The 17,006-nt window shown below is 36.0% G+C and overlaps 1 protein-coding gene across 1 annotated transcript in view; it reads right to left on the reverse strand.

Annotated features, from left to right (window-relative positions):
* Window positions 1-17,006, reverse strand: part of Cntnap2 (contactin associated protein 2) — a 1,322,317-nt gene that overhangs the window by 909,618 nt on the left and 395,693 nt on the right. The window contains exon 9 of the mRNA XM_076852920.2: window positions 1,996-2,145. Within this exon, the coding sequence (XP_076709035.2) occupies window positions 1,996-2,145 (150 nt within the window). The remainder of the gene's footprint in view (window positions 1-1,995; window positions 2,146-17,006) is intronic.

A 17,006-nucleotide genomic window follows, 5' to 3' on the forward strand; every position in this document is an offset into this window, starting at 1 on the left:
GCACATATTCTAATGAGGAAGCCACATGCGGAAGGGGTCACCAGATCACCAGTATTAGATCCGAAACACTGTAGCCATTCTGGAGCTGCCTACACCAAAGATTTCTGCCATGTATTCTTTTGACTAATTTATTTAAGGCCAAATTATATTTTCTTTCATGATATTGATGGCGTGTAACTGGCATAAATGTTAGATCAATGCAGAAAAGGATATCTCAATGGTGAGATATATTAATGATATATCATTTGCAAAACATCTTTTAGAGACACCTCACCTTATATGAAGATGGTTCCAGGGACCTAGTGAGACCTATGACCTGAGCCCTTAGAAATGGTTCTGGAGTTGGGATCTCTGAGAGATTTGGTGTCAGGTATTTGCTTTTAAGGCTTTCTGTTGACTGGCCCTGGCTCTGAATCCCACTGCCCAGTGTCACTGCTGCAAGAGACCATTTTATTGAAGGTGCAGCAAGTCAGAGAGCTTAGACTTCATTTGGCTTCCAGGACAGTGTGTTAACAGTGCTGTGTGTGTCTTCTGGTGATTGTGTACCTGATCAAAGTCTGTACATGGACAAGGACAGCCTTTCATTTTCCCTTGCTGCTCCTGGTGACAAAGCTGTAGGAGAGTGGGTGATTCTCAAGCATCTCAAACTTTACAGTGATTAACATTCTCTTTCAAAAAGAATCTAAAGATATATCTATAAATTTCAAATGTGTCTGTCAGTCTGCTCTTCAGATCTTTTGTGTCAGAATCACTTAGAATTTGGAATTCTTCAATTTCTTAGTATCTTTTAAAGCTCTAGTAGTAGTAGGGCCTGAGAATCTGAATTGTAATGAGTTCCCCTGTGATTCTATAGACTCTGAGGATTCAGCCACAAAAGCATCAGGAACATTTGCTGACAGCATGTCCCGGAGGCAGACCAAAGACCCAAGAGCAAGCCCATGCCCTCCTGAATTCTGGATTTAAAAAACAAACTACATAAAGCAATAAGAAATAGGAGACCATAAAACCCTTACAATCCTGTGAATTTTTGGCCACAGACATGTAGCTACAGCTATTTGCCTACCCGTCTAGATCAAGATAGATGAAAACCACCACAGGCATTCAGTGAACCCATCCTTGGCCAATGGCAAGAGACAAGTAGAGACTGCTAGCAGCTTCCCAAATGACAATCCTCTACAATTGCAAGGAGAACTCTTGGCCAAAAGCCCATGGTGTCAAATCACTTTTTGGAGAAAACCAGTTTGGCACTTTACTCGCTTTTTTCTCATATCCATCAGACCTAGTAGATCAGAAACATTAGTTTGTTCACTCATAAGATATCAAAATTTACAAAATCATGCAGTTTTTGGTTCCAACAAACATTGTGCAAGACTAGTTCAGGACTCTGGTTTTTAAGATAGCACCCGTAAGAAAGAAGTGTTGGCCCTGTACAGGCATCAGAGAGAGGTCTGAGCTGGGTGCAAACTCCGTGGAAAGTTAGTAAAGCTCCTAGGGCTTCTGATTCTACTTTTAAACAATTTTGGATAAAAAAGGCTTGTCCTGTATATTTTATACTACTTGCTAATTCATTCATAAATATTTATTACTCCTATCTTATATTCCAGGAATTTTTCTAGGACCCTGGGGGACATAGCAGGAAACAAGACAGACAAGGTAATTGCTCTTATGTATGCTTACTCTAATAACTAGAAAAAAAGAGATGCACATAGTTATATTTAAATATATACTTACATAAGCAAATAAGTAGATATATGAATATTAATAGGACTATTTTCAGAGGCAAATATATGTACACATGTATATTTTAAAACTAAAACCAAAGTCTTTTCTGAGGATGTGATATGTTTTCTTAGATTTCACATTGCACAAGTTTAGATGAGAAAAACAATATCTAATGGAAAGATGTATTATCCCGAGATCTGATGAGTTCATCTTGAAACTTCCTTCCTTATTTTAGCACAGTATTGGTTAACCAGTAAAGGATGGCATTCTTACCTCCAAAGAAGTATTTCTCTCCAGTTTTAACTTGAAGTGGACTATTTGTTCGAACAGCTGATGCTTCATCCCCATCAATGGTGAGAATAGCAAAGTTTTCCTTGGCTAGAAAACGAACTTCATGCCACTGACCATCATTCAACCCAGAACCTGAAAGGTACAAGATAAAAGTGATTTTTTATGTTAAGATGGTTCTGTTAAACACAGCTTTAAAAAAGTCATATGATTTTAAATTGACAAATGATATTTTTATTAGATTTATGGTGCACAGTGTGATGCGTTGATACATATAGGAATTGAAGTAATTAAGCCAATTTAATTAACATTTCAATAACCTCTCTTACTTGACATACTTTGTGGCAATGTGTTTGAAATTTATTCAGTTATTTTGAAATATACATTACTATTGAGTGAGTTTCCCTAGAAGTTGCTGGTCAAAGTAATAGTTCCAGCTACATGGGAGAAATAAACACAAATTTTAATATCAACAGAATTAATATTTTAGAAGTAAAATCATACATTCATCTGGAAAAATAGAATGCTGCTTCTAAATTTCATTATCTCATGTTTCTTTAAGATTATATCGGGTTCTTTCATCCATTGGACTGAATAAAGCACAATATAAGTCAATCAGATGAAGAAATATGATTAAAATTATATCAGGATGGTTGGGGGTAAAGAATGCTCTGAATAAAGTTATTTGGAAAGTGACAATGAACTGTTTCAATTTCATAATTTATTTTCTGATTAGCTTTGCATGATCATACTCTCAGATTTATGGTTTTATCTAATTTTTCATTTTTAAAATATTGTCTACATTGGTTATTTTCTCTCAATAAACACCTGGCAAGGATAGTTTATAGATATCCGGTACCAAATAAAAATGTGTGACTATGTGCAATTATATGTCCTAATTAACCACTAATGATGACAGGAAGTAACAAAAGGATTTTGAGTCATTTATAAGAGGGCATTGTTAAAATGAGGTCAGTCATATTTCAGCAAGCAAAAACCATCAAAATAAACCAACAATGTTCACCCTAACAATTACATTTCCTAACACAAAGATATTTAGTTGTAGACATTCTATTGATCACTCCAGTAGGTGACAATAGTTCAATGTCTGTTTGGTTTGTCTTCACTTTACAAAGAATAATTCAAAATTTAAGGTACAAATAGGAGAGCAATCACAGAACCTAAGAACTTAGAAAAAATTTAGGAGACAGAGAAACTTAAGAGAGCGAGAGAGGCTTTATGTGACCATGGAAAAAGAAAGCGATTCAGTTCTAGTCTACTTCGGACGGTATAATCTAAAGTACATAGGTTAAAGTTCCTGGAGCGTACACTTCATTTTCACAAAAGAAAGACTAGCAAGCAAAGATATTTAAAAATAGTGTAAACCAATGGAGCACAGAAGAAGGATTTAAGTCCCAGATAATTTCTAACAGGAGCCTGTAAACTACATTTATGGGCCATAACTTTATTTTGGCCACCCATTTTTGTTTAATCTGTGGAATAAGAATGGATTGTATATTATTAAAAAGTTGAAAAGAAATCAAAATAGTAATAATATTTAGTGACAAGCAAAAATTTCATAAAATCAAATTTTAGCATTCATATACAGTTTCATTGAAAAACAGTCAAGTCCACTTGTAGGGCAGACAATTGCCCTACATCAACTGAGTCAAGTAATTGTACCAGGAATTATATGACCACAAAGTCTAGATGATTTACTATGTGGTTCTTCCCAGCAGAATAACATTAGCTAACAGTTGTTTCATGCTATTACACAAGAGTACTATTTAAAAAAACCAAGGCCTACTGAATCTTAGAAGGTTGTCATGTATCTGTAATATTAGTCACATTATAGTAAATATCATGTGCTATGGTTTGGAAGTGGGATGTCCCCCAAAAGCTCACATGTGAGATCATGCAAGAAGGTTCAGAGGAGAAGATGGGTTGTGAGGATCTTTACCTAATCAGTGAATTAATCCCTGATGGGGATTAACTGAGTGGTAACTGGAGGTAGGTGGGGTATAGATGGAGGAAGGGGTTCATTCAGGGTTTGGCTAGGGGGTGTATATTTCGTATCTGGGGAGTGGAGTCTCTGCTTCCTGATCACCATTGTGTGAGGTGCTTGCTTCCCTCCACCACATATTTCCACCATGATGTTCTGCCTCACATCAAGCACCTAGGAATGGAGCTGGCCTTCTATACGCTAAGACCTCTGACTCTCTGAGCCCTCAAATAAATAAACTTTTACTCCTCGACAATTGTGCTTGTCAAATCTTTCAACTGCAGCAGTGAAAAAGCTGACTAAAACACATTGTAATAATTAAGGCCATAAATTTCTTAGGATTTTCAAATTTTTCATTTATTAATACTGAGCATATTTTATTTTAGTGGTGGATGATACAAAATGTCTGCTTTAATCAATACAAAATAATTTCCAAATTATAAATTATATATATACACACACACACACACACACTCACTCACTCAAGAAAATTTATTCAAAGTATAAAAATGTGTGCAGGGAGTAGCACCCGAGTGTCTGTGCCCACTGCCCAAACCACTTCCTTTCTGGCTGGCACACTGACTACACAGTTTTGCCCAAACCTTGAGAATACGTAAGCAGCCCTCACCCCAAAACAGAAATGGGGACAGGACATGAAGTGTGGTGTGGGGAGGTGGTATCAGCCAACTCATGACCTGAGGTGTAACTGCAGGGTAGCACAGCCTCAACCCTGAGAGAGATTCTGCTTCTGATCTATACTCACAACTCAGTCAACTGATGGTGAAACTCACTTTATGAACTAGTCCCACAGAAGCTCCAGCAATACTTTAACACATGGAATAGGAGAGACAAGGCCTCAAACCAACAACCAGACCCCAAAGAGGAACAGCCAGAGGGGGATCTAAGGTCCTACTCCTGTAAATCTACTTATACATCAAAAGCAAAGCATGGTCCTAAGGGTGGGTGTGTATACCAAAGGAAACAAAGATAAAAGAGTAAGAGGAATCCATTAAAATAGGTTTGTAAGTCTAAGTCCTCTGAAAACATGAGGAAACAGGGAAACAAGTCTTCTTGCCCAAAATTACAATCCCCCAACACAGGAACCCACAGATATGGAAGTAAATAAAATTTCAGATAATGATTACAAAAAACTGATTATTAAAATATTCAAAACACTACAATAAGATCTAAGAAATAAAATCAGAGAGAAAATATAGGAGGTGAAAGACTATTTCAATAAAGAAGTAGAGATATTGAAAAGAAACCAATAAGAACTCTGCAAATTAATGATACAATGCTCAAATTAAAAAAAAAATTACCTGAGATTATCACCAAAAATTAGATTATGTAGAGAACAGAATTTCAGAAGCTGAAGACAGGGTATGAGAGCTTGAATACTCAGTATTTGATTAAAAAAAAAGAAAAGAAAACATGTTCAGTATACAAAAACTCTGGAACAATATCAAGAGTCCAAATTTGACAGTCATTGGGATAGAAGAGAGCATGGAAATAAAAGACTAATTCCATTAAGAATGTTTTCAGTGAAATAATAGCAGAAAAAATTTAATGACCTTAGAAATAAGATAGACAATCACATATAGGCTGCAAATAGAACCCCAAATAGACAAGATTAAAAAAAAATTTTCTAAGACACATCATAATAAAAATGCTTTATCAAAAAAAAATGTGGAAATAAGGTATAAGAAAAAAAGCTATAAAAGAAAGTATCAGGTTCACTTCTTACTTCTCAATCTAGACACTAAAATCAAGAAGGGCTCAGAATGAAATATTCCAGGCTTTGAAAATAATTGCCAGCCAATGTTTACCATATCTAGCAAAGCTATCTTTCAGAATTTGAAAAGAATGAAAATGTTTCCATAAGGATAAACTAAAAGGATTCATGACCACTAAGCCAGTACTACAAAAAGTATTTAAAGATATACTACACACAGAAAAAACTCAAAAACAAACCTCAAAGGTCCCAAATCAGGAAGCTCTCTAAAAAAAATAATTAACTAAGTAAAAATTAAGATTGAATTAAATATAACAAACCAAAATGGCCAGAATAACAAGCTTCTATCCAAAATGATACTGAATGTAAATGGTCTCAATTTCCGAATTAAAAGACATATTATACTGGCAGAATAAATTTTAAAAAATAAATCCAGGGACTCATAAGCAAATACATCCACAGAATGAAAGCAAAATTATGGGGAAAAGATTCCACATAAATGGAGTCTGAAAACAAGCAGGAGTATAGCTATTCCTATACTTGATCAAGTAGATTTGAAGTGAAAAATTAATGATAAGAGATAAAATGGTCATTACATACTGGTAGAGGAAAAAATCTAACATGAAGATATAAATATAGAAAATATTTATGCCTCAAATGTTACTACACTTAATTACATTAAATAAATAAATAAAACTTTTTGACATTAAATCCCAGATAGAACCTAATAAAATAATATTGGGTAATTTCAACCCACCCCTCTTACCAATGCAGAGTTCATTCAATAAATATACTTCCAACCTATAAAGATACTTCCAATACTATAAATCACATGGACCTAGAGACTTTATAGAATATTTCACCCAAAACCAACTGACTATACTTTTTTCTCAGCAGCTCAAGAAATCTTTTCCAAAATACACCATATTCGAGGTCACAGTGTAAGTCTTAGCAAATACAAAATAAATGAAACTATTTCATGCATCTTATCAGATCATAATGGAATAAAATTAGAAATCAATATCAAGAAAATAATAGAAATGGCATAAATACACAGAGACTGGAACAAAAATCTTAAATGGAAAATGGATCATAGAAATAATGAGAGAAGAAATAAAAAATTTTTAGAAAAAAGTAAAAATAATGATGCAACATATCAAAATCTCTGGGATAATATGAAGACATTATGAGATGAAAGTCTATAGCCCTGAATAACAACACTGAAAACAAACCCAGAAAGATCACAAATAACTAATCTAATGCTACACCTTAAGACACAAAGAAGAAGAACAAACAATCTCCACAATTAGTAGAAGACAGGAAATAATATTAGAACTGAAATTAATAAAATTGATAATGAGAAAACAATACAAAGGATAAATATAACTGAGTTGGCACTTTGAAAAGATAGATAAGACTGATAATTCACTGAAAGAAAGAACCCAAATCATTACAATTAGAGATGAAAAAAAGAGATATCAGCACAGATAGTTCTGAAATCCAGAGGATCACTAGAAACTATTTTGAAAATTTATACTCTAATAAATTGCAAAATCTAAAGACACTGACAAATTACTAGACACATATGACCTTACCAAATTGAACTATAAATATATAGAAAACCTAAGCAGACCAATATAAAGCAATAAATTGAATCAGCAATAAAGGTATTTTAAAAGAAAAGTCCAGGACCAGATAGATTCTCAGTCAAGATCTTCAAAACCTGTGAGGAAAGAACAACACCAGCCCGCCTCAAATTATTCTGTAAAATAGAAAGAGGGGAACTCTCCCAAATGCATTCTATGATGCCATTGTCACCCTAATACCAAAAACAGACAAAGACACGTCACCTTAAAGAAATCTACAGAGCATTATCCCTGATGAACATAGATACAATTGTACTTAATAAAATATTACCAAATAGCACTCAAAAACACATCAAGAAGATAGTGCACCATGATCAACTGGGTTTCATCCCAGGGATGCAAGATTGTTTCAACACACACAAATTAATAAATGTAATTCCTCATGTAAATAAAATTACATAAAAGTATCACATGCTCAGAAGAGGATATACAATCAATTAACAAATACATGAAAAAAATGTTCATCATCTCTCACAATTAGAGAAATGCAAATCAAAACCACCCTTAGATATCATCTCACTCCAGTCAGAATGGCAGCTATTATGAAGAAAAATAACAATAAATGTTGGCCAGGAAGTGGGGAAAAGGCACACTCACACACTGCTGGTGGGACTGCAAATTGGTGCAGCCAATTTGGAAAGCAGTATGGAGATTCCTTGGAAAACTGGAAATGGAATCACCACTTGACCCAGCTATCCCTCTCCTTGGTCTATACCCAAAGGACTTAAAAACAGCATATTACCAGGATACAGCCACATCAACGTTTATAGCAGCACAATTCACAATAGGTAAACTGTGAAACCAACCTAGATGCCCCTCAGTAGATGAGTGGATTAAAAAATAAGGCATAAATACACAATGGAATATTACTTGCAATAAAAGAGAATAAAATCATGGCATTTGCAGGTAAATGCATCATTGGAGAAAATGATGTAAGTGGAGTTAGCCAATCCCCCCAAAAAACAAATGGTGGATGTTTTCTCTGATATAAAGTCTCTGACCCATAATGGGGTAGGGAGGGGGAGCATAGGAGGAATAGATGAACTCTAGATAAGGCAGAGGGGTTGGAGGGGAAGGGAGGGGGCAGGGGTTAGCAATGATGATGGAATGTGATAGACAGCAGTATCCAAAGTACATGTATGAAGACATGAATTGGTGTGAACATACTTTATATACAAACAGAGATATGAAAAAAGTGTGCCCTATATGTGTAATAAGAATTGTAATGCATTCTACTCATGTATTTAAAAAATAAAATCAATTTTAAAAAGTATCACATGATATATTAGATTCAGAAAAGGCCTTTTTTACTCCTTCAGGTAAAAATGTCAGAGAAATTAGGACTAAGGGGAACTTGCCTCAACAATATAAAGGCTATATATGATAAAACGAAACAAAAACATACTAAGCAGAAAAGAAAAATGAAAGAATTTCCTCTAAAATCAGAAACAATACCAGGATATCACTCATTACACCTACTTAATGTAGTTCTTGATACTGTAGCCAGAGCAATCAGGTAAGAGAAGGAAATGAAAGAGATACAAATAGGAAAAAAAGAAGTCAAATTTTCTGTTTGCTGATGACATGATCCTGCATCTAGAAGACCCCCCAAACACTAGAACTTTCTGGAGCTGATAAATTCAGCAAAGTAGCAGGATTCAAGATCAATACTCATAAATAAATAGCTTTCCTATACTCTGACCATGAATCTGCTAAGAAAAAGATCAGAACAAGTATTCTGTTTACAATAACCTCATAAACAAACTTAATACTTGGGAATAAATCTAACCAAGGAGGTCAAAGTCTTTCTACAATGATAACATAAAACGCTGAAGAAAGAAATTAAAGACAACTTTAGAAGACAGAAAGACTTCCCCTGTTTTTAGACAGGCAGAATTAATGTTGTCAAAATGGCCATACTACCAAAAACACTATTAGAGATTCAATGCAGTCCCCATCAAACTACCAATGGCATTCTTCCCAGAACGAATAAAATAAAACAAACCAAAAATAAATAAATAAACCAGCCCTGACATTCATTTGGATGAACGGAAGACCCAAAACACCCAAAGCAATATTGAGGAATAAGTGATATTGGTGGCATCACAATACCCAACCTCAAATTATACTATAGCAGAGCTACAGTAACAAAACAGCATGATATTGGCATCAAAATAGATATGAAGACTGATGATATAGAATAGAAGATAGAGACAAATCCACATACTACAGTCATCTGATATGTTAGAAATGTGCCAAATATATATATTTTAGAGGAAAATATATATATTTTCCTCTAAAATCAGAAACAAAACCAGGATATCACTCTCATTGCACCTACTTAATGTAGTTCTATATAGATATAGATAAGAAAAGAAAGCCTTTTTAAGAAACTATGCTAGAAAAACTGAATATCCATATTTAGAATAATGAAACTCTCTCTCACCCTACAGAAAAATAAAATCAAAGTGGATCAAAGACTTAAGTAGTAAATCCGAAAATTTCCAACTGCTAGAAGAAAACATAGGGTTAACACGGAAACATATTGGCAATCATTGGCTTTCTTAACAAGATTGCTAAAGAAATAAAATCAAGAATCAATAAATGGGATGAAATCAAATAAAAAGATTCTGAACAACAAAGGAAAGGATTAAGAGCATGAAAAGAGAATCTACAGAATGGGAGAAATCTTTTCAAGCTACTTTTCCAACAGGGGATATATAAAATCTCAAAAATCTCAGATATATAAAAATCTCAAGAATTTTATATCATAAAACAAACAAAATACAAAAAAAAAACAACCCAATGAAAAAGAAGGATTAAAAAAATCCAGAAATTTCTCAAAGAAGAAATACAAATGGCCAAGAAATATATGAAAAAATGTTCAACTGACGATCAAGAAAATGCGAATCAAAACTACATTGAGATTTCATTTTCAGTTAGAATGACAATAATCAAGAATACAAATAATAATTAATGCTGGTGAGAATTTGAAGGGAAAGGTATATTCATACATTGTTGGTTGAACAGCAAATCAGTACAATTTATAAATCAATATGGAGATTCCTCAAAAGACTAGAATAGGAACCATCAAATAACCCCCTCCTTGGTATTTACCCAATAGAACTAAAATGAGCATACCATAGTGATACATTATTTCCAAGTTTCTAAGCAGTTCAGTTCACAACAGCCAAGTTATGGAATGAGCCCAGGTGCCCATCAACAGACCAGTAGATAAACTAATAAGGTATATATAATAGCACAAGGGAGTTTCACTCAGCCAAAAGGGAGAATGAATTTTTGGCATTTGCTGGTAAATGAATGGAACTATAGAACACTGAAAAAATTGAAATAAGCAAGACTCATAAAGTCAAGGGGTGAATGCTTTCTCTCATATGTGAAAGCTAGAGCAAAGCAAGTGGAAAAGTGGGGGGGCAAATTCTTCCAAAATCAAGGACTGGGGGCTGGGGTTGTAGCTCAGCGGCAAAGCGCTTGCCAAGCCTGTATGAGGCACTGGGTTCGATCCTCAGCCTCACATATAAATAAATAAAATGAAGGTATAAAAATAATATAACAACAACAAAAATCAAGGAGAAGTGAGCAGAGCAGAGAAAGGAAATAGGGAGGGAGGGAGGAGGGATGGGAAAAGGGAGGAAATGTAGAATAAAATTGACAAAATCATGCTGTTCATGTATGAACCTATCACAGTGAACTCCACATTTATTTATATCTATAAAGTACCCATTGAAAATGCCAATAGGAGGAAGAACAGCAGAGTAAAGGGAGGGAAGCGGGGAGTGGTGGGGAGGGAAGGCAGAGGATGCCTGGGGACGGGAGTGGAGCAAATTATATTCTGTGCATATGATTATTCCATAATGAACCTCACTGTTACGGACAACCATGGAGCACTAACGAAAACAGTTTGAAAACAGTGTGGACAGCCACCTAACGCTTGTCTGGAGCACTTTAATAGCTCACTAACTGGATTCCTTGCTTACGATCTTTCCATTTACAGTCTATTTTCCTATAATAGTAAATGCTATCTTTTTTTTTCCCTAAATGTAACTGGGATCTCAGTATTTCCCTTATGACAACTTTTTGTTGCTCTGCACCTCATTAAAAGCGCCAGCCTAAGGCCTCTGCTGAAGGGAGGGTGTCCTGTGGTCCTTCCGGAACACCTGCTGCCAACAGCCTCCAGTCTCTGCTCCCTCCCTTCAGGCCACTGAAAATATCACCTGGTCAGAGAGGCTTTCCTGAGCTCTTGAGATGAAATGCCATTGTCCTCCCCTCTAGCATTGCCCTTTATCAGGTCTATTCTACCTCATCACTGAATTTGGTACATGTTTATTTACCCTTTGTTTTCTGTCTCCTACCACTTGATGATTTGCCCTTTGAGGTCAGGGACCTTCTCTGTTTTATTCTCCGTTAAACTTCTCGAAGCCCAGGCGTGCCTGGCGCTTAGTGGGTGTGAATAAATATGCAAATGAACCTAGGGGTGGTCATGAGTGGGAACTTGGCCTTCTGAGTGTCACAGACAGCCGGGATGTTGATGGAACACAAGACAGCAGGAACACCAGCACTGGCCTTGCTGTCTGTGGTTTCTATTCTGGAAACATCTCACAGGGTGATCAACTCTGTTGGTAAGACGTACATTCAGTGTCTCATATTTTCTTCTTATTAAGTTTAATTTAATGTCAATAGAGCTTCTTAGAAACTGGTATCACCCTAACATATCCACAGTGGTCCTTCTCAAGTACTGAGTTATTCGATAGAGCATATTCTCTCGTATCTCCCTGGGTATCACCTGAAGTCAACCCATACATTTCAGTGGCTTCCGGTGATGTCGGAGAGTGTTGCCCAGGGTCAGTGGTCGCTACAGTCTTGGAAAGTCTCCAGAGGGATTGAATTGGCTGCCCACAGTGGCAAGCCCTTTAATAAAAAACCTTTTTGTGGCTTACTGCCCTCCCTTGTCTTATTCTCCTTCTCCCCACACTATGTTTATTGTATTAATGTAAAATAAAATGTATGCACCTAAATTCCTATATTTGGATTTGGTTTCTGGTATGTATAGACAACTTTTAAAGACAATTTCTTATTATAAAGTAAAAATCCTTGGTTTTAGTCCATTTCTTTATGTGACAAGAAGAATATCTTTACCAAGTCATTTAATCGCAGAGATTTTTTCCTGTCTATACAAAAATTGGGAAAATGATTCTTTATTCTTTCTTGCCTCTCAAATATGCATGAAGAACAACGTAAGTAAAATCCTGTCTGCTGTAAAATTACTATGCAAATGTAGTCTTATTCTTAAATTAAAATCAGTTAGCTGTCAGATAAGCAATAGTGTAGACTGAGAAACTTCCTTCTGGAGTAGGTCCCTGTGGGTTCTCCCACAGAATTGATGCATCAGAGAACATATTTTTGTCATAACATTTAAAGTACAAAACCTGATGTATTGTTGACTAAGCCTAGGAGTTTTTGATTTTGCTTTTGCTTTCATTTTTATCTTTACAATACGATGAATCCTTCCATGAAATGTAGTTTTGGGACATGGGTCTCGATGACATCAATATTATAGATGTTCAATTCACAAATCCAAAATATGATCTGAAAGAATCATACTACAGGGGGAATCACTTACAAAATGTTTACAGCTATTCTAAAAGACAGACCAGAAAATACCTCAGAAAAGTCCCTGTAAAATTTCGTCAGAAAATTAACTTAAAAATGGAACATAATCATCTGTTTTGTTCATGGCAAAAGGTCTATTATATTAATCAGATTAAAATGAAAAGGTTATTTTATTTTCTCAAAGAACTTAATTACTAGAGAAATTGGAGTTTAGATGAAAGAGGTCTTATTGACAGCAGCCGATACCATATATGCACTTCAGCTGTTATACCTATTCATTTAATTCCAGCTATTCTTTTGGACATTTAATGTTAATCCACAAGAGGTATGCCTCAGCAATCCAAGATAGGCATGGGTTCCCACATGCAATGAGCTTGCTCTTAATGCAGAAGGGATGACCAAACGTGGACAAAAAATATATATATATAAAAGAAGCAACAAACTTTCTTTTGAGCAATTTGGTCATCCCTTCTGCATTAAATCACTCAAGGCTCTTTGCAGAGAAAAATCCAATTTTATGATTTCTACATATGTGAATATTTATAGAAATACTATTTGAAACCCTATGTGCTAGCCACTCTGATAAGGATGCTACTTACAGTTGATTCATTTATACTTCACAGAACATTTTGAAATATTATCTCCAACATATATTAGAGGGACTGAGCCTAACAAAATGTAGGCATGCCCTAGTTGGTGAATGGCAGAGAACAGAATTGGGACTCACCAATCAGGTTCCAGAGCCAGATCTTACAAAAAGCAAACCAAAACCAAAACAGGACACAACAACAAACCATGTTATATAGCCCTTGTGCATCACACACACACACACACACACACACACACACACACACACCATATTACACACCACACCACACTACGCACACTCTTACACTTGTCACATATGCAGAAGAGCTCAGTTCCTAGGAACAGCCTGGTGTCACATTGCATCGAGACCACAAATAAACTTAGAATGGAAATTTTATAGTATAGGTTTGACCAGCAAATTCTAGTATTTCCCTCTTGAGGCACATTTAAATAAGTCCATGAATAGTCATGTAAACCACCTCTATACTTTGTGGAACTCTAAGAGAACTTTGTGTGCTCATTTCCCCCCATCTCCACCACTTTTTTTTTTTTTTGAACCTAGGGCCTCACATGTGCTAGGCAAGTGCTCTACCACTGAGCCACATGCCCAGCCCTCTTCGCCTAATGTTTAAGGAGAAAATGACTTTGACTGCTCTCTTGTGGGTTGGTAGTGCTGAGATGTTCATCCAGACCTTCAGACACCCCACAGAGAGTTTTCCCACCACTCAGAACTCAGCCATCCAACATCATGGCAAGAGAAGAGAGGATGTCACATACCCAGCCACGTCTCCTTGGTCTGTGTCCCTCCTACTCATGCAGGGGATACCTGGTCAATTTTGGATGAAACATAAACTGAAATAGCAAGGACCTGACCTCTCATGTTCCAGAATGTGTGTTGTCTGCATGCTTTCCTGGCCTTCGGTCAGTTGGAGCAAACAATACAGAATTATTTCTGTTTCAGAAGAGCCATAAGGAATAACATTTTAAAGATTTTTAAAAACCAACAATACTGTTTATTATTTTTTAATTCATAAGAAATGGAACACTCATGAAAGAACTTTTGAAAGTCCACATATGAAATTCACTGAGAGTACTGCAGGTGACTAGATCAGTGTTATGCATGTGTACTTATAATACCTACTAATGGGTTTATTCAGGGAGAAAACACAATGTATAATCATTCCAAGACTTATTAAAAATTTCTCAAGTCATATATAACAAAGAACACATATCACCCAATGGGTTAAATCAACCCTTGTATTCACCCTTGAGGGGACATTGTGCTTCTGCCCACCATTCTAGGGCCACTGAAGGTCTGAAGGCTAGAGACTCACCAGGGACGCACACTCCTGCTGTGGTGGGGCCCTGGCAGCTAGACAGCGACTCAGAGCATCCAAAGAGGAAGGATGTTGTTTGCTGATTTGTAGGCAAAGAGCTCATGTCTCATCTTCTGAGAGCCTCAGAGGTATGTGGCAGTGTCCACACAGCCCACTGGACACTATCCTCTATATAGTAAATAGTAACTCAGTCCTGAGCCGCAAGCATCAGAGGGCAGAGAGTAGAGTGTGGGAGTCCAGGAGAGGACCCGCACAGCCACATGCCTGCCTTCACTCCTTGCTAACCCCCGTGATTCTTGACCTCTCTGTGCCTCAGAGTTTTCTGCCCTAAAATATAAATAACATAACCTACTTCAGAGGTTCACTTTGAACAGATCAATCAGTATTTGTGTAGTATTCAAGTGGTATCAGGCACATAGGAGGTATTACTCTACCAACAGAGCAAAGTAAAAAAATAAAATAAAACAAAATTTTCATTAATTTTATTTATAGAAAAGAAAACTCTGACTTAAACTTACCATTTTTTTTAGAAGTTAATGCTTTACAATCACACATATCAATGTAGTGATAAGCAAGCTTTCCAAGCAAGAGGGCCATATATTAAGTTATTCCAAAGTGAAGTTTATGAATATATATGCACACAAGACAATAGAAAAAATGTATGTCCTAACTTTACACTAACTGCAACTGGAGGCCCTGGAGAAAGGAGTCCCATGGATTGATGTGAGATATGGGAAGAATTCCTGTATCTCAAACTACTTAGAGGTAAAGTTCTGTTCCAGGGAAATGTGTTGGATGAGTCACAAAAACTTGACAGACACACCAATATTAAAGTTGCGTGTGAAGAATAAAAATAAACAATTCCTAAAGAGTTGAAAATGAACTTTTCAAATTACTTAGGTATGCACTTTTGAAAATACACAGTAAGTATTAGACATTTTTACCAATAGCCCTTCAAAATTATACACTCAAGTTTGTAGCAATGTCCCCAGCTATCTTATTTGGGAAATGGGGCACTGTCTTACATTGAGGGCCATAATTATTCCACTCAAGCCCATGTGTAATATGGTAGCTATAGTGTAATATACTCCATAGAGGCTGAGATAGAATTAGAACCCAGGGGAGTTTGGTTCACAGTCCCACCTGCAAGAGGCAGATTTCCAGAAAAGGCAACATCATTGGCTCTGAAGTCAGGTTAATTGGAAATGGGTCTCATTTCTACTCACCTAATAGTTGGGCCTTCTGCAAGTTAACCTCAGTTTACTAAGAATATATTGAATATATCTAATAGAATTATTGGGAGAACTAAAGGTACAAATGTCTCTGAATTATGAGGGTTCCACTTATGATTTTTTTTTAACTTTCTGATGGTACAAAAGTAATTTGTGTTCAGTAGAAAAACTGTTTAAATTTTGAATTTTGATCTTTTCCTGGGTTAAAGACGATAGTATCATATTCTTTCCATCTGCCCAGCTGTGGCACAGAGGACAGCTCTCAGGCAGACCTGAGATCTTGATCTCCAACAACTGGCACTCCATGTGGTGCTGTGTGGCCAAGCTATGCTCAGGGGCTCAGTTGTATTAAGTGTATTTACAGACTTTGGATATTTCCAATTTGCAATGAGTTCATCAGAGTGTAACCCCATCTTTAGTTGAGAAACATCTCATGTTGTCATTCATAATGGTGCCTGGCACATAGTCACCTCTCAGTAACTAGTAACTACAGCTCTTCATCCAGTGTGGGGGCCTAATTCCCTGCATATCAACCTGAGTTGTTATATTTTTAGTCTGCGAACATTAACTATTAGGAAATGATAAAAATGGCTTTCTTTTATGAACAAATATCCTCCTACCTCATATAAAGATAATAATGTGAGAGCAATGGTAAGGAGTTTGGTGATTTAGGAAAATATCTAAATATATCTCTGTTAATATCCAGGTCAATAGTTTTTAAAGTGAATTTTGAGCTATGCAATAAATCAATCTTATTCTTCCATAGTTACTAATCTTCTTTCTCTTCCCCAAAGTGTGTTTTTTCAACTAGATTATTCAATAGATAGG

This window comes from Callospermophilus lateralis, chromosome 1, assembly GCF_048772815.1.
Source record: "Callospermophilus lateralis isolate mCalLat2 chromosome 1, mCalLat2.hap1, whole genome shotgun sequence".
NCBI lineage: Eukaryota > Metazoa > Chordata > Mammalia > Rodentia > Sciuridae > Callospermophilus > Callospermophilus lateralis.